The 18,141-nt window shown below is 48.1% G+C and overlaps 1 protein-coding gene across 1 annotated transcript in view; it reads right to left on the minus strand.

Moving 5' to 3' along the window:
• BCAS4 (breast carcinoma amplified sequence 4) overlaps positions 1–7,425 on the minus strand; it is a 1,043,638-nt gene extending 1,036,213 nt beyond the window's left edge. Inside the window, exons 1-3 of the mRNA XM_085614557.1 lie at positions 6,930–7,425; positions 5,644–6,821; positions 4,547–4,796 (exon numbers count right to left, since the gene is read on the minus strand). Of these exons, the coding sequence (XP_085470683.1) occupies positions 4,547–4,796; positions 5,644–6,821; positions 6,930–7,184 (1,683 nt within the window). The 5' untranslated portion in view covers positions 7,185–7,425. The remainder of the gene's footprint in view (positions 1–4,546; positions 4,797–5,643; positions 6,822–6,929) is intronic.
• Between the last annotated feature and the right edge of the window lie 10,716 nt (positions 7,426–18,141).

Raw genomic sequence — 18,141 nt, forward strand, 5'->3', positions numbered from 1 at the left:
CAAGGAGGATAGAGGCTGCCTCTAACTCCTTTAAGGAGATTTTCTCGATTGTTAGGGAATTTACGGTCCCGCGACTTAATACAACTCCGCTCGCTCCTTCTGAGTCGTGGGTTTCTGCCCATGCCAATTTTTTTACCACCAAGATTAAATTGATCCAGGACTCCTTTCCCTTGAGGGTGGCTGAAGTTCCTCCCAGCTCTGAGGACAGCTCAGTTCCGTCGGCCCCTTTGGGCCCAGTCCTGGCAGATTTTCCGCCAATTTCAGTTTTTTCGTCATTAGCACTTATGGCCAATCTTAAATCTGGGTCGCCTCTTGACCCATGCCCGGCCAAATTCTTGGCGAAAATGGCTGAAGTTGTAAATCCATTGGCGAACCCACTTTTGAATCTCTCCTTGAGTCGGGGGGTGGTCACGCAGACCTGGAAGCAGCCGATGGTTATCCCCCTTCTTAAGAAGCCCGGCCTGGATTCTGAGGTTTTGGCCAACTATAGGCCCATCTCTCTTCTCCCTGCGCTGGCTAAGATCTTGGAGAAGCATGTTCACATTGTGCTCTCCAATTTTTTGGAATCGCACAATTTGCTGCACCCTACTCAATCTGGCTTCCGCCCCAATTTAAGCACCGAGACGGCGCTTTTGGAGGTGTCGGAAACCAATAAAGAGGTACTGGACTCGGGGGGCAAAGCTATGCTTGTAATGCTTGATTTGTCAGTGGCTTTTGACACCGTCCCACACGAGGGTCTCCTCTCCAGACTTTATGAGATCGGTCTGAGGGGGACGGTGTTCAGCTGGTTCAGATCATTCTTGGCTGGCCGTCGACAAACGGTCTGGGTCTCACCCAGCTCTGCCGTGATGCCGCATTTGGGAGTTGGAGTTCCGCAGGGCTCTGTGTTGAGCCCGACTCTTTTCAACATCTTTATGACCCCTTTGGCGGCATTGGCGGAGTCTTTTGGGGCCCAGATCGTCTCCTATGCCGACGATACACAGCTCCTCTTTTCGTGCAGGAAAGGAGAGGATTTTGATGGAGAGAGTATCCGCGAGTGCCTTGGGGCTGTTTTTAAATGGTTCCAGCTTAACAGCCTCAAGTGCAACTCAGATAAATCTGAGGTACTCTTCTTCGGATGCTCATCTGACCCAGACTGGCAGGAGTGGTGGCCTGTTAATATGTTTCCTCCAGCGTGTTCGTCCCAGCTAGCTAAGAATTTGGGGATCAGGATTGATAATGGCCTGACGTTAAGATCTCAGATTCTTGGTCTTACGGGAACATGTTTTGGCCTCCTTAGGATGCTCTCTAAGTTTCTTCCCTTGCTGTCAGAAGATCATAGGAAGACGACGGTGCAGGCCTTAATTGGTTCAAGACTGGACTACTCCAACATCCTATATCTTGGCCTACCGGAATATCTCCTGCAACGATTGCAGGTGGTCCAGAACTCGGCCGCGCGGGCCATTTTTGGCCTACATAGGCGAGCCAGAGCATCCGGTCTTTTGCAGTCACTTCATTGGCTGCCTATCCGGAAACGGATAGTTTTCAAGGCCTTGACTTTGGCTCATAAGGCTCTCCATGCTTCGGGAGCAAAATACCTCCAAAGGAGGATTGCCTTTTATCTAACCCCGGGCGTAGCACTACGCTTCGCCCACGTAGTGTACGTAGTGCTGCCTGCTTCGCACTTTCCGAAGTAGGCGAAGCAGGGCAGCGCTACGCACACGCCGAGGGCGAAGCGTAGCTGCCTGCCACCCGCCACCCACCTCCCGCCTGCCCCCCTTTTAATAATATCAGCAATGAAAAATAAATTAAAGTAAAGCGACTTACCTTAAGCGCGGCGTCTCCGGGGCTCCCTCTTTCTCGTTTCTAATTTCTTCTGGCAAATGCGCATGCGCGCAAGAAATGCGCATGCGCGGGCGTCCGCGCATGCGCATTTGTCAGAAGAAATTAGAAACGAAGAAGAGGGAGCCTGCTGCACACTTGCCTTGAGAGGAAGAACTAGACCTGGAACCCATCCTGAACCCAGTGCCCCAGAGGGACTCAAAGAGCTAGTCTACTGGCCACCTGATCTGAGCCTCAGGGACATAACAGGCTCCCCACTGCTCCTAGCCCCATCTTCAACAAGCTCCTGACCCCCAAGAGGTGCTTCTCAGGTCTTAGATCCTTGAAAGTGTTTTTAAGCTCCAAAAGTCAAGCTTTTGGGCTCTTCATGAACACGAATTGGCCTGTTCACCATGGACCCGTGCCGCTCACAAAGAGAATCAGCACGAGCCACCACAAGTTGGTCTCTTCGCACAGCATGCATTGTCCGCCGGTGTGGATCGTCACCATAAGGCCCCAGCCTATCAGTCTGCGAAGACCGGCCTTCTCTTTGCGCCCTGCTCACCATCACCAGCGATGCTCTGTTTGCTTCCAGCGAACTTCTCCCCCACGAACGGGACTCTTGGCACAAAACCTGACAGCGTAAAATTTCAGTAGGACTAATCTGGGAATGTATCTGACTCCTGCTCCTGAAGTTGGCCTGAACTTTTGGATTTGACCTGGTCGAGCACAACCAGATATCCCTGATTGGCACTTTATACTTCTAAGTGCTGCTTTACAGTGTATTCTTTAAAAATTCATAACTCTGGTTCTATTAATTGGATTTATGTCATTTTGGTCTTGTTTTATTTATAAAATTAAGCTCTATTTTTCTAACCTGGTATGTAATCTTTTTGTTTGGTGTTTTCACTGTTTTCATGGTTGAAGTGTTGCACAAATACTTTACACATTGGCCATAAAATTAAGCCTATCCGTTCTGTGCCAAGCTACCAAAGGGTGAGCATAGGTTAATTTAGGGTGTGCTTGTACTAGGATTGTGGTTACTGCTTGACCAGGACGTATTCCTCTTTCAACCAGGAACCTAATTTCCAACAACAAGGTTATCCATGTACACCCAGTGAAACAGACAGTGACTATCAGTAGCCTCAATCAATCAGTACGAGTATCTCATTTCCAAAGACCCAACTCTTCTGCCCACCACTGTCAATAAAGAGCACTCCCCAAAATACCAATACAGAAGTACATTTCTACAGCATGTGTAAACTTACACAGTGGTGTAAGTTTAGCTAATTTTACTACTGTTCTGGTATTCACACACTGCGAGTGTAATGTTACTACTAGTATTTATACTAGAAGTAAAATTACACTCAAAGTTACTAGTAGTAAAATTACACACATGGTTTGTGAATACCAAAACAGTAGTAAAGTTACTACAGCAAGTGTAAACTTACACAACAGTGTAAGTTTATCTTTGTGAACCAGGCCCAAAGAATGCTTCAATCACTCAGGCCATATCCGCGTGGAAGAAACTGTGTCACCGTGCTCCGCAGAGTGGAACCAAGCGGATAAATATCACATAATCTTGACACTGCTAAAATTGTTCCATGGGTTAAGCATCAGTTAGAGAAGTCCTTTTCTTTACTTTATTTCGGCCAGAAGATCATAAAAGTACAATACATTAAAGTCAAAACATGCGTACAATCATCTCATTTAAACAATAAAATAAATAGAGCTTTCTAAAAAGGTGAAATATAAAATATAGGCTATAAAAGTCTATGTATATGATCTCAAGAATAAAAGTTAGGGAAGCCAGTTTGTGGCCTACACGTCACAGGCTTGAATACCAACAAGACCTGCTGTCCACTGGGCACAGGATAACCAGTAACCTGTGGTGAAATTATGATATATTTTACTAGAGAGCAATGGAGCAGTAACGTTTTGATATAAAGACTTTACAATTTTCTTTTAAAATATTCTTAATGAAATATATTGCAAACATACAAAACATTTAATTTAACATGAAAATAAACAATAGTGTGCTTTCCAAATGTATTGACATATCCAAGATAATAACTATAAGCAATTTTAAAAAAACGAAAAACTCCATGCATTATTACATTATTATACAGGTCTAGATCATTAGACTAGGCTGCTGATATGAAGTGTATATAAGTCACACTGGCAGATGCAGCAACATATTTTATGTTGTTATTTCATGCGGAGCTCACACTGTAGCACTCCCGGGTTCAAAACAATGAACAGTTCGTTATTGCGAATGAACCTGTAGCTAACAAATAGATCTTCTCTAGATTACGAAGAAACACAATCTGAAAGTATAAAACAAGTAAAGGCGTCCATTCTTCCCTTTCCGGTACAGACCTCGCATTTCCTGCTCAGCTATACCTGTCCTGAACAAAGTGGCCAATTGTTCTGCAGCGCCCCTGCCCCAATTATTTCATAATAAAAAATGTTTCCACTACAGGGCATCGTACTACATTTTTGATTATTCGATGCGCTGTTAGTAACAGGTCTTCTTATTACTCAGTTCAACAGTTCTTTAGCAACGGAGGGCTAGACTGGTTTTATTGGACTTGAACTCGGGAACAAACGATAACAGCAGAGGTCAGCGACGAGCGTTTAGCTCACTGCTGCTGCACCTTTCTGAAAAGCAGCAATCCCCTCCTCCCTCCCTCCGGGCTGGGCCTTGAGCGTTAGGAGGTGTGGTACCCACTGACCTCATGCTTACCTCTGGGATGCTGTCACTCGTCAGGAAGTAGGTCACGTGACTGGATTCATTCCGCAAGCCCGTCAGCTCCCGCAGGGTGTCATCCTGCACCTTGGCCCCGTGCACGGGGTTTCCTTGTCCTTCTTCGTCTGTCCCATGGGTGCTCTGCGGCCTCTTCAGCGCTTCCAGCTCTAGCGCCGCTTTTATCGTAGCATACAGCTGTCCCTCCGTTCCGGGCTTCTTTACGTCCCCCTCCTCTACGCTGGGATGCCTTAGAGCCCGGGCCGGGTAGGCGAAGCCGGACCCGATAGGGGCCCGGGCAAAACGCCGTCCGGGGGCGGCGCCCCTCCCCCGGCCACCCCCACGGGTATGTAAATGAAGGGCTAGGCCGACGGGTGCCAGGATTGGCCCCGAAGGCAGGAGCGAGCCCCCCCCCAATCAGGGGGCGCGCTCGTGGGCCAGGGGGGGGAATAAAAGGGGGCCACCAGGGCAGGTCGCCACAATTCCCCCCCCCGGGCCAAGGGCGAGTAAAGAAGACGGCGCGGGATCGACTCTGGAAGCAGCGGCGGCAGCGGTGACCGGGTTTTGGCGCCAAAGGAAGTTCGAGGGCTCGGCGCGTAGGACGGACAGCCCACGCTTCAGCGAGCCTTGCTGAGTCCCCGAGCGAGAAGCGTCAGCAGCGGTAGAGCGGAGCAACGCAGGCAGCGGGAAGGGCAAACAGCACCGAAGGACCCCCGGGGACGACGATACCAGGGCCTACACCAACCTCGCTGCAACGAAGGCAGCCTCTCGCCAGCGCGCCATTTCCAGGACTCCTACAGCGAGCCGCCCGGCTGCACCTCCACGCAGGCGGCCTCGCTACAAACACGCTTCCGCCTGCATCAGTTTCAGCAGCGGAAGGGAGGGATTTGTGCATTGACAGAGCTGGGACAAGATTAACCAGGCATTATGTACATGACCTTGAACAATGCGTTACGATTGTATAAAGTTTTTGTGTTATGAATAAAACTGCGACCTTTTCAGGCACCCAACAGAAGTTGTCAGTGGTGATTTGAGGTAGCAGAGCATAACAGGTTGAAAAAGGGGGGAAGCGGGGAGGGGAGATCCGACGCCTGGACGGGGTTTGCTTTTCTAACCCGAGTGTCTCCTGTGCGTCTTCTGTCCCGAGATATTTGTTCTGCAGAACTCGCCCCTCCGACTCCGGGTGCAGGATCCTCTTCGTCTCTAAGCCCTGCTGCTCCTGCACCCCGACCTCCTGCTGCAGCTGCCCTTCCATCTCTAAGTCCTGCTGCACGTGCTCTGCAGTGCCCGGCTGCACCTCCCTTTTCACCCTTGAGCCCTGCAGCACCTGTTCTCCAGTACCCTGCTGCAGATGCCCCTCCACCCTTGAACCCTGCCGCACCAGTTCTCCTCCCTCCTGCTGCAGTTGCCCATCCACCCTTGAGCCGTGCTGCACCCGTTCTACTCCCTCCTGCTGCAGCTGCCCCTCCACCCTTGAACCCTGCAGCACCTGTTCTCCTCCCTCCTGCTGCAGCTGCCCCTCCACCCTTGAGCCGTGCTGCACCCGTTCTACTCCCTCCTGCTGCAGCTGCCCCTCCACCCTTGAACCCTGCAGCACCTGTTCTCCTCCCTCCTGCTGCAGCTGCCCCTCCACCCTTGAGCCATGCTGCACCCGTTCTACTCCCTCCTGCTGCAGCTGCCCCTCCACCCTTGAGCCATGCTGCACCCGTTCTACTCCCTCCTGCTGCAATTGCCCTTCCACCCTTGAACCCTGCAGCGGCTGTTCTCCTCCCTCCTGCTGCCCCGCCACCCTTGAGTCGTGCTGCGCCTGTTCTCCTCCCTCCTGCTGCAGCTGCTCCTCCATCCTTGAGCTGTGCTGCACCTGTTCTCCTCCCTCCTGCTGCAGCTGCTCCTCCACCCTTGAGCCGTGCTGCACCTGTTCTACGCCCTCCTGCTGCCCCGCCACCCTTGAGTCCTGCTGCACCTGTTCTCCTCCCTCCTGCTGCTGCCCCTCCACCCTTAGGTCGTGCTGCACCTGTTCTACCCCCTCCTGCTGCCCTGCCACCCTTGAGTCGTGCTGCACTTGTTCTCCTCCCTCCTGCTGCTGCCCCTTCACCCTTGTGTCGTGCTGCACATGTTCTACTCCTTCCTGCTGCAGCTGCCCCCCCACTCTTGAGCCGTGCTGCACTTGTTCTACTCCCTCCTGCTGCAGCTGCCCCTCCATCCTTGAGCTATGCTTCACCTGTTCTCCTCCCTCCTGCTGCAGCTGCCCATCCACCCTTGAGCTGTGCTGCACCTGTTCTACTCTCTCCTGCTGCAGGTGCCCCTGCACCCGTGAGCTGTGCTGCACATGTTCTACTCCCTCCTGCTGCAGCGGCCCCTCCACCATTGAACCCTGTAGCACCTGTTGTCCTCCCTCCTCCCCCTCCACCCTTGAGCTGTGCTGCACCTGTTCTCCTTGCCCCTTGCACCCCTCCGCGTGGAGCTTCTCGTCATACAGAGACGCAGGGGGCACTGCCCCCCTGCGGAGGGACAGTAGGGGTCTCTCATCTTCTCCATTGCCCTCTCCCCTCCCTTGCTGCGGCTGTACCTCGCCCATACCACCCAGGTGACGCACACCCGGCTCAGCTTCTTCTGTCGTCAGAGTCCGCTCCTCCATGCCCCACTGGCACAGTCCCTAGAGCAGGGCACCGCTCCCTCTGCCGCTCAGCTCCAGGCGACGCCACGAGCAGGTCTCAGCGCCAGTCATTTCCTGCCCTCTCAGATGGCATACAGCCCCCGGGGCTGCGCTTCCTTCCTCCCGCCTCGGTCTTCGGGTTCTTCCGCTGCGCAGGTGGTCTGCTGGGCGGTTCCGGCAGCCTAACTGGGTGTCATGGTTCCGCCCTCTGTGCAGCAGTCCTGACGGTCCGAACAGCTAAAACCCAACCGAGAGAAACGCAGGCCACCTATGACTTACTATCTCCTCCTGCCGCCCGCAGATGGCATCAGAGCTCAGAACAAGAACAGTCCCCACAGTCCCACGCACCACTGCTGAACTCACAGCACCGAAGAGCCTTTGCAACTCCACCATCTAGTGGCTAACACCGACAATGTCCTCCCCACTTTTCTTTCGAATTGATCCCTCCCGTGAGTTGTCGAAATGACATTGCAGTTATTTATTATTTATTTATACATTTCGAGGATTTATTCGTATAACGTTTGAACCAACCACTAGTTATTCAGACCGTTCTACAGTGGCCCAAGACGACCACAATAGAAACATAACACAGTATGAAAGCATATTCGGGGTACAGTTTATATAATTAATCTGTGCGTGTACGGGGGCGGGGGGCTACTAGATTCATTAAATTTTGCAGTTGCAGCGTTTCCCCAAACGTTGTATACCAACCGCACTTGCCACAGGCACAACTATCTGCTGCATAATTTCAAGATTCAACAAGAACCAAACTTTGATGGAAATTTACTAACACTTTGCGTCGGGTTTGCCTCTCGAAAGGGACGCAAACCCTGCATGAAGGGTTATGAGGGCGATTACTTTGCAGTGCAAATAATGATTTGCCTTGGAAAGTTGCCTACAGTAAGTCACAGTAGCGTTATGAGCTACTTTGTGTCAAGAGGGTGACGCATGGGTATAGTCGTGATTCCTCCCACATGCCTGCTACTCAAGCTGTGACAAACTACACGCTCCTGCTATGTTGTCGCTGCAGTCAGCGGTCATATGTGGCATGACATCATAGTGAACTTATAGTGCAAGGGACATCCACCCCGGTTTTCACAAGTGTGCATTTGTATCTTCCAGACTTCTCATGCAAAAGTTAACAAATGTGCATTCCGGTCGCCAGCCTCTGGTGATAGAATACAATGAGGTTCAAGACAGTATTAGATATCGCACATTTTAGCTCTTAGGTGGTGGTGAAAGCACCCAGTACACCAAAATGCAAAATTCAAGGGCACCACAAATACCCTTTTTGAGCACAAGGACTTAGGGGCATATGTATCAACATCTCCATTTGCGATTCTCAAATAGCGATTTTTTGAGAATCGCTATTTGAGAATTGCAAAAAGGGATGTATTTAAAAAATTGCAAAACTTTTGCGCTTTCTTAAAATTCCTTAATTGCGATTAGCAAATTGCGAAATCGCAATTAAGGAATACCTTCCCATTCATTCCTATGGGCCAGGAGGCCCATAGCAATGAATGGGAAGTCCTTCTCAATTTGCGATTCGCTATTTGCTAATCGCAAATTGAGAATAATTTCAAAGGTGCAAGGGTGTCATGATGACACCCTGATGCACCCCTGAAATCAGCATCTGTGCACATATGGCGCACATACATGCCCTAAGGGCATGTATGTGCACCACATGGCACTTTGAAATATGCAAAAAAGTGCATATTTCAAAGAAATCGCAATTTACCACCAACTTGAAGTTGGTGGTAATTTGCGATTTCTTAAGGAGAAATCGCACAACTTGGGTGCGTGTTACATTGCATTTAAGAAATCGCAATTTGCGATTTCTTAAATGCTTACTCAAACTTAAGAAATCGCAAATTTAACGATTCCTTAAGATTGCGAGGCTGAAATGCCTCATACATCTCCTTTTGCGATTTTGTATTCGCAAACGCTGTTTTTTTGCGATTCGCAGCGTTTGCGAATACAAAATCGGTTGATACATATGCCCCCTAATCTTTTACAAACTAAGCACTGGGCCTGGCAGTTTGGACTGGACTGTTCCCATGGGAAGCAGGGTGAAGACTGATTTCCATATGGCTGGATCCAAACTGGAATGGCATGGAGAGCAAAAAACGATGGATTTAGGACCAGATCTCTGTACTGGGGTGAATGTTTGACATTGTTTCAGCATTCTGCCCATCAGTTGTTCTTTTTGCACGATACAACAGACAGTCAAAGTGAGACAGTAGATATTGCACTGTTCTCTGTTCCCTTGATGCAACACATTGCAGCACCTTTGGTTGCTGCGCTGCATTGCACCAAATGGTAGTAAATTTAGTTTTTGTTTCTAGCTACGAAAACTAGAACTTGAAATCCAAAGCCATTGATAGTAAATGGTGGACAGAGCCGAGGTTTGTGAATGCATGCACACAAAGCAGGCGACCCCAAGTACACCCCACGGCTGTAATTCCCATCAAGAAAATTGCACAACGACCTTCTCGCAGGCTGTCAGAGTTAGTGTAAAACTCGAGAGTGTGCAGACATGGATTGACTAGGATACCCACCACTTCGCATCTGTTTTCATTATTATTACCAGCCTCTTTATTGGATTCATAAGGGCCCAAGGTGAAGGATGCCCATGCACTAAAACCAACGCAGTGCCCTTGTTATAATGTCACTGGCGGAGCAGGGGCAGCTCTGGCCTTCCTCAGGAAAGGACCAGGGACACCTGAAGGGTGCAGTCACTGACCAGTTCCTTGAGTGTCCATGTGATCCTCCTTGCTCAATCCCAAGGGTTAATGTGCTTCCCTTTCTTGTTGGCACATATATTTAGGTATTTCCCCAAGGCCTTGTTGCCTGGATGCATACAAGGGCAAATGCATTCCTTCATTTGCGTAGAAAAAAGTTTTCTGAAAGAGGGAGTGCAATTCCTTCCCTAATCTATCATAAACATTTCTGAAGCCGATAAGTCTGGTATTAGCTGCTGAGTCTATGGATTTGCCAATGCTTATTTTGTTTAGGAATGATTTTTGTATGACGACACATGAGACAGAAGTGGCCCGACTGCAGTGTTGTGGGAGCTGACAGGCTGTCACCTAAGGCAAGCAAGCATTGTAAATGTAATGGGAAATTGTATCTATATAGCGCTTACTACCTCATAGGAGGTATTGAAGATCGAAATGCTTTGAGCTGAGTAGCAGGCTATTCCAGAACCCAAGGTTAGATGTAAATAGATAGTAGATTAGAAATATGTACTTCCTTTTCCCTTGCAGAATTAATTGTGGGAAGTTTGTGCAAAGTGCAACACTGTCACCCCTAGGGGTATCTGGGCTATGTGTCTCCATCGAAGAGTCAGGTCTTGAGTCTCTTTCTGAAGTCTGCCAGCAAGAAGTCTGTACGGAGCTGAAGGGAAATATCATTCCAGGTCTTGGCAGCGATGTAGGAGAAGGAGTGGCCACTGCTGCCGCTTTGACGATGCAGGGGTGTGTGCGAGGGCGAGTGAAGAGGAGCGCAGGTGTCTGCGGGTGGGTGGAAGTTCAGTCAATGGTTGATGTAGGCAGGTCCTAGATCTTGGAAGGCTTTGTAGGCATGCATGAGGATCTTGAAGTGGCATCTTTTCTGGATAAGGCGTCAGAGGAGGTTTCTCAGATGGAGGGGTGATGTGGGTTCATTTGAGGAGGTCCAGAATGAGTCTGGCTGCAGTTTTCTGTATGGTCTGGAGTCTTCTGAGGAGCTGGGTGGAGATACTGGCATAGAAGGTGTTGCCGTAAATGATTCAGCTGGTGACGAGGGCCTGGGTGTTGGTTGGGATCCATCAGAAGATTCTGTGGAGCATGTGAAGTGTGTGGAAGCAGGAGGAGGCGACTGCATTGACTTGTCGTTTCATGGTCAGTTGATTGTCGAGGATGATGCTGAGGTTGCGTGCATGGTCGGTCAGTTTGGGTGTAGGCCCGAGTTCTGCAGGCCACCAGCTGTGGTCCCAGGTGGAGGTGTCCTTCCTGAAGATCAGTTCTTTAGTTTTGTCAAAGTTTAATTGGAAGCAGTTGTCTCTGATCCATTTGGCTACATTGTTCACGGCGTTGCAGAAGTTGGTTTTCACGTTGGAGGGGTCCTCGGTGAGCGAGAGAATCGGTTGGGAGTCGTCTGCTTTGAAGATTATGTTGAGTCCGTGGGATCTGAAGACTTCTGCGAGGGCGGTCATGTAGATATTGAACAGGGTGGAGATGAGTGATGATCCTTGAGGTACAGCACATATAATGACTTTGGGTGCAGAGGTGAAGGGAAGCAGTCGGATGCTTTGTGTGCATCCTGTAGGGAAGGAGGTGATCCACTTGAGGGCATCTTGCTATATGCCTATGTTGTAGAGTTTGTTGATGAGGGTGTTGTGGGAGATGGTGACGAATGCCGTGGAGAGGTTGAGGAGGATCAGGGCCACAGTTTTTCCATGGTCCCACCCCAGAGTAGGTTTAGGAGACCTCTAGCTTTTTGTCCTACAAGGAAGCAGAGGTTCAGTTAAGCTAGAGGTCATATGTGTATGTCTCACATGCATGCCACACGGGCTTGTGAGTGGAGGTGCTGAGTGATTCTATATGTTCTACACATTGGTTTGTACAAGGCCTCCTGGAGAGGAGTGGTCTGGGAATCATTATTCCTTTTCATTGATGCAACAGGCAGAGCCGGACTGGGGATTAGATAGCTAAAAAAGTGTCCCATATTTACAAATTGGTGCAGTTCTGAAAGTGCAAAGACACGCGGTATAAGCATTTTTCAAGGTATGGGAGAACGAATGGATGTTTGTTTTACTAACGGGTAGATCAACTGTAAAAACCAGGCCAGCTGACCATAAAACAGACCAACAAACGACCAACAAACATCCCACAAATATGGCCCACACACGAACTTGTCGGAGTAGCCCTTTGGGCACTCCGAGATTGTCCTACAGGCCAGTCCGACCCTGGTCGACCAGGGGCCGCTCACACCTTATAGCGGAGGAGCGTCGCCCCACTAAAGTGGCCCCAGAGATGAAAAATAAAAAAGATAATGAAGTTAATCCACTACCATTTTCTGAGGTTAATTCATTACTCTTTTTTTTTGTCAACCGGTCCTGAGAGGAGTGTCATGATGCGGTGGAGCCTGCTGAATGGCAGCAGGGAGGAGGGTGGGTGGCCTTTGCACTTGTTAAAAGTGAGCATGTCTCATTGGCTGGCCATCTTACGACGGCCCGCCAAACTTGCGCACTTTGAACCTCTCTAACCCAGCTGCCTTAAGACAGCTGGGTTAGAGAAAGCAAAAGCCTCCAGTGGTCTTGTGAGCACTGATAGAGGCCACTCCCACCAATCCTGTCGCTGCTCTGGTTAGCAGCACAAGAGCAGCGTCAGGATTGGTTAAGAGAGTTAGCTGGGGCCACGGAGTCATGAGAAATGAAGACCGGAGCGAGGAGGACGCAGCAGCAACCAAGGTAAGTACATTTTAATTTTATTTACGTCATTGTTTTTTTTTTATGAAACCACTCACCCCCCACCCATTGGCCCGCCTCTCCACTCGCCGAAGTTGGAAGGCGCCACTGCTGTTGACAGGTGCCCACAAAGCGTACATGTTGTCATTGGGCCATAGTGAGGCTAACATGGAGGGTTTCAGGGGCCCAAACCAGGATGAAGGCACATTTGGATGTGTATCTGTAACCTGCAGATCACACAGGGGTCTCAGCGATTAGCACTTAACCTACTCAGCTTTATTACAACATTTCTGAAAGCTTTTAATGGTAATGTGCTACCCCAAAGAAAAAACAATAATTACAAAGCACCAAGCCACCTTGTACTCTGCTTCCCCTTTGAAATACCCCACCCACGCTTTCCATCACTTCCTAAAAATGAAGCCATTTCAAGCGCACTCCACTAGCAATCATACGTCATTAAATCACATTTACATCCACACTTATAACACACTTCTCCTGTCATCTCCGGCCAGGCCCCTTGACACGTTTGGCGTACACAAAGGCTCTGAACCGTTGTGAGCTGGGTCAGACTTGGGCAAAAAGTAGGCCTGGGCACCAAAATAAAAGAGGCCCTTATTAGGGAACAAGATACCTAAAAAAGTGACCCACATTTGTAAATCAGGTTAGTTTTTATCTTGTACACAAACGCTGTATGGGTATTCTGTAAGGTATGGAAGACTGCACGCATTTATGTTTCCTGCAGGCTATGCTTGTGGCAATATCAAGGAAATTCAGTAAAAACCGACCCAGCAGACCATAAAATTGGCCCACAGACTGCTAAAACAAGCATTTGTAATGCAATAGGTCATACTCATAGTTTGAGGTATTGGGGTTGCAAATAATAATGCAATGCCGATAGTTCATACTTTCAGTAATACGAGACCTAGTGCATTGCAAATGCTTGCGTAGTGACCCAGGAACCACCATTGTATGGCATCAGCACTGCATGTCGAGGTGCAGTAACACAAGCTGCTCATAGAGGTCCCTAGGGAGCAAGGCACCAGCACTGCATGTCTCTGTGCAGTACCGCAAGCTGATCCTAGAGGTCCCTAGTTAGCAAGGCCCAGCACTGCATGCCTAAGTGCAGTACCACAAGCTGCTCCTAGAGGTCCCTAGTGAGCAAGGCACCAGCACTGCATGTCTAGGTGCAGTCCCGCATGCTTCTCCTAGAGGTCCCTAGTGAGCAAGGCACCAGCAGTGCATGTCTACAAAGTTGGAGTTATTGGCATTAAATGGCATTGTTTTTTACCTAGCCATGCTATAGGGGACCTCATTTGGTCACATATGGTACTGCATCCTGCAGAAGATATGGTAATTCCACCCTACCCATAATGCATTGCATGCAAGATAGTACTACAAGTGCATTCAAATAGCTATGTCAATATATACAATTATGAGCTTTGTAATGTGACAACATAATTATTACATTAATTTTGGATTAGGTTGTACCCTGTGTGGTGCTGATGAAGGGAAATTTATAGACGGTGTCATATAAATGTGAGATTGATTGAAGTAACCCCTGCCAGCCTAGCTTAGGGCCAAGTGTGTATCCTGCCTGAAGCCTTCTAAGAAAATAGTGCCTTGAGGCTGTATTTAAAACCTAGGGAGTAACAACACATGTAACAGGAGGTATCTTCATGGGAGGTTACAAGAAGAGACAAGGTGGTACCAAGAAGGGACTACTAAGCCTATTGACCAATGAAAAGCCACCATTTACAAAGGACAGGGAGAGGATCCAATTATAAATATTGGCAGAAAGTGGGCAGAGCTTTATGCCCGTATCCTGAATACAGCATGTCTTGCAGAGACCATGCAAGCGCTGCCTTGGCAAGACCCAAAAAGTGATCAGCACCCTGACCAGTCAGACCAGCCCACTGGGCACTGCCTGATTGTCATATAGGCAGGGCAACTGGAATTATGTGTTTTTGCGGCTGCAGCGATTTTCGCATAAATATAGATTTGCTGCATTTACCACACAATCCATCATCTGCTGCATAATCTGCAAATTTTAATAACAAAAAATGTGTTTCTAGCTCAAACTGTTTAAAAGTTACTGAAAATACGGCAACCAGTGTTGTAATACAGTGGAAGGCTCTTTGTAAAGCTGAACTGGTCACGTTTCTTTTCTTATTGTTCTATTGCTTTTGACTTTGCCAATTGGTTGGGGGGTGGCTAACAGGGGAAGGGGGGTGGATAACAGGATGATTTTAAAAAGCACTCTAAAGCAGCCAGTGCTGACCGCTTCATAGCACTTTATAGGTACATATTGCAGAGACAGGAGTGAGAGGACGGAAGAAGAAAGAGAGAACAAGAGAGAAAAATGGGAATAAGACAGTGGGGAAGAAGGGCAAAAGCAAGAGAGAGGAGAAAAGGGGAGAAGGAGAGAAAGAACCAGAGCACCATGATGTCAACGGAGAAATGGAGAAAGAGATTGGAAGTGTATCAAAGAAAACAAAGTTATAGGGTAAAGAAAACATTGGAGTGTAGCATGGGAACAAAGCAATTCAAACAAGCATTGGCATAGCCAATAGGTCTCGCCTTTTGGACCGTATAAGGGTTTTGCCAGAGCTATTGGCTTTGTTAATATGTTTAAGCTATGTTGTAGAGCACTCGTGACTGCCTGTTTAGTAGTAAAATATTGCAATAGTTGGTGGTTAGAGGGGCTCCTAGAGCTTTGGGCCCCAGTGTCACTACACCTGCTGCACCATCCAAATAAAGCCTCTTTCAACTGCAAGGTAACTGCAATTTGACTGACTGCCCATTTAGTAGTAAAATATAGCAATATTAGGTGTTTAGAGGAGTTCTGACAACTTTTTGGCCCGGTGCCATTGCACCTGCTGCACCATTCACATATATATAAAAACAAGTGTGATTATTACCCTGTTTAACAGTATACAATTTATTAACCTGAGAAAGATGAACGGTGGAGATGGCCCACCAGATTTTGAACTTGCTTTCTGAATGAGAAAGAGGGAGAAAGAGGAAGGGATATGCCATTGAAAGAGAGGTAGAGAAAAACTGGAGTATGCTTCAATAGAGAATTCTAGAATTTGCAATAATTAGTAATAATCAGCAGAGGCAAAAGACACCAAAAATAACATTCCAAAGTACGAACTTGATCTTGACAATCAATCAACTTTTCATCGCTCAGGATCCCTTTCAGGGCCTGTGAATATATGATTGCTGAAAACAAATTTTATCTCAAGGATGCCCTGCATTTCTACACTCATGTGGAGAATCGCATTACTCGCACAATGATTTAGCAGTCACTATAGGCGCACCTGAGGAATCGCATACCTGGCACTGAGTGATTGCAGTCCGCAACACACGCTGCTTAGCAGTCTAGGTAGAACTCGTCTGATTTTAGCAGCACATGGTCAATTGCAAAAGATTTGTTATTCTTCTGCAAAACGAGAAAGGGCTGCTGCGGAGCCGACACAAAGAATGCACGCACAGCAGGCAAAGATGTCCGGATGATATTACATTGATGGGTGTAGACAAGTTTTTGGACTGTGCTGGCTTGTATTTTATTTTGTCCTTTGTCGTCCAAATTCACTCTTTTGAGCATAATAAACGTGGCAGCCAAAAGAGTGTAACCTACCTCCTTTACAATTTGGCTTTAAACAAAAGCATCGCCGAGGCTTGGTAAAGGTTTGCACAACACGCAAAGACAAATACCATACCGCAAAGGAGCTTGATGTGGAATGACTGAAAGAAACAAGCACGGCGTGAAAGCGACCATGAGACAGGCAAATGTAAATAAGCGCGGCCACGCTAATTAGAAACAGATGGCCCCTGCGTGCCGCTGTGCACTCCCGCAAGGTGGATGCCGTGGGAGTCAACATTTTGAGAAAAAGGTGGGACATGTACCAGCTCTTGGCCAATTGCGTTCTTTCTTTTCTGAAAGTTCAAACGCAAAGGCCAATACAATTACTGCAAAAAAAAACAGACGCCGAGTTTCAGAAAAGTGCCAACCGATTCCAAGAGGTCATCTCCTAGAGCAAGGCATGCGTGCTGCGCTAGGCTCGACCTAAAAATCAACATTCTGACAGCAGCCTCATGCAAATACACAGATGCACGGGGCAGTGGAAGGTGTAAGATAAAAAAGGGACAGAATGAAGGGTGGGAGGGATGGGAGAAGGGAAGGGTGAGGATAAGTTAAATGAGTAGAAAAAAGAGCAATGGAGAAGGCAGCAAAGAAGAGCGACAATTATGCCAACCAATTGTAAGCTATGGGCGGGTTCCAAGCCCATTATTAGACACAAGAGTCTTTCAAGCGAGAGCACATGCACCAGAGCATGCTTTTGCAGGCTCAACCTAAAAAGGGGCACATAATTACACTCAAATGGTACTGCAAAGCGTACCTGTAAGGAAAATATGAAAGTCAGGAGTATTTGCTAAATGCACCGCAGTTATACATCTGCATACTGCTTTCAGAGTGATGCAAACCCGCCAACTGCAAAAGCCAGTCAGGGCAGCCTGTCTACTTCAGTCACTCTGGCAAAGGAGATGAGAAAAGCAACACTTCTTATGTGTGACAACCTGCAACCTCTCTTAACAGGCCCTTGTAAGGAAGCGGCAATCGCAGCATAAGAACAGAAAATGTAGAAATGCTGCTAGTGTGATCCAAGGTCGATGCAGAGCGCACCCTGCTACGAAACGAGCTGTGTTGATTTACAACAGAATATATTCTGCTGTTGTGGTGTTTCAAACTGCTTAAAGAAACATGCGCTCCAAGAAAGAAGCGCTTATATTCAAATCTGCATTAACCATACAGACCTTTTATCGTGCCTACATAACCAGGAAAAAGTTCCAAAAGGTGAAGTGTGCCATCACGATAGTCAAGCTAATGTGAGCATGAGGCAAGGACAGCAGAATTACAGAGCTCTAAAGAATGCTTTGCTCTTTGTTCAAAGACATTACTGTTGAACGAAGTGCATTTTATTTATTTATTTATTTTATCAATTTATAGGGTGCAACAGCTACCCGAAAAGGGTTTCCCGGCGCCTAGACACAGCTAGTATGAGGGCAGAAAGAGGGAGGTGACAGTTGAGTGTTTATTATTCAAACAGCCAGGTCTTAACAAGCTTTCTGAACCTGGGATAGTTTCCTTCCTTTCGGATACAGGGGGGGAGCGTGTTCCAAAGGGAGGGTCCCAGATAGGCAAAGGATCTGCCACCTGTTCTTGCTCGTTTAAACCTTGGTATGCAGAAACAAGCTGCCGTCTGCGACCGGAGGTTTCTCTTAGGCATATAGAGGGAGGCAAGAGATTGGAGATATTTTGGTGCAGTACCCGCTTTAATTCTGAACATATAGTTCAGGGCTTTGAAGCGGATTCTGCTTTCGATCCCGAGCCAATGAAGATTCCTACGATGGTTCGAAACTCCGGAGTTCTTCGGGATATTGCAGAGTAGCCTGACCGCTGCATTTTGCACTACCTGTAGTCGTCCG

Source organism: Triturus cristatus, chromosome 7 (genome assembly GCF_964204655.1).
Source record: "Triturus cristatus chromosome 7, aTriCri1.1, whole genome shotgun sequence".
NCBI classification, from domain to species: domain Eukaryota; kingdom Metazoa; phylum Chordata; class Amphibia; order Caudata; family Salamandridae; genus Triturus; species Triturus cristatus.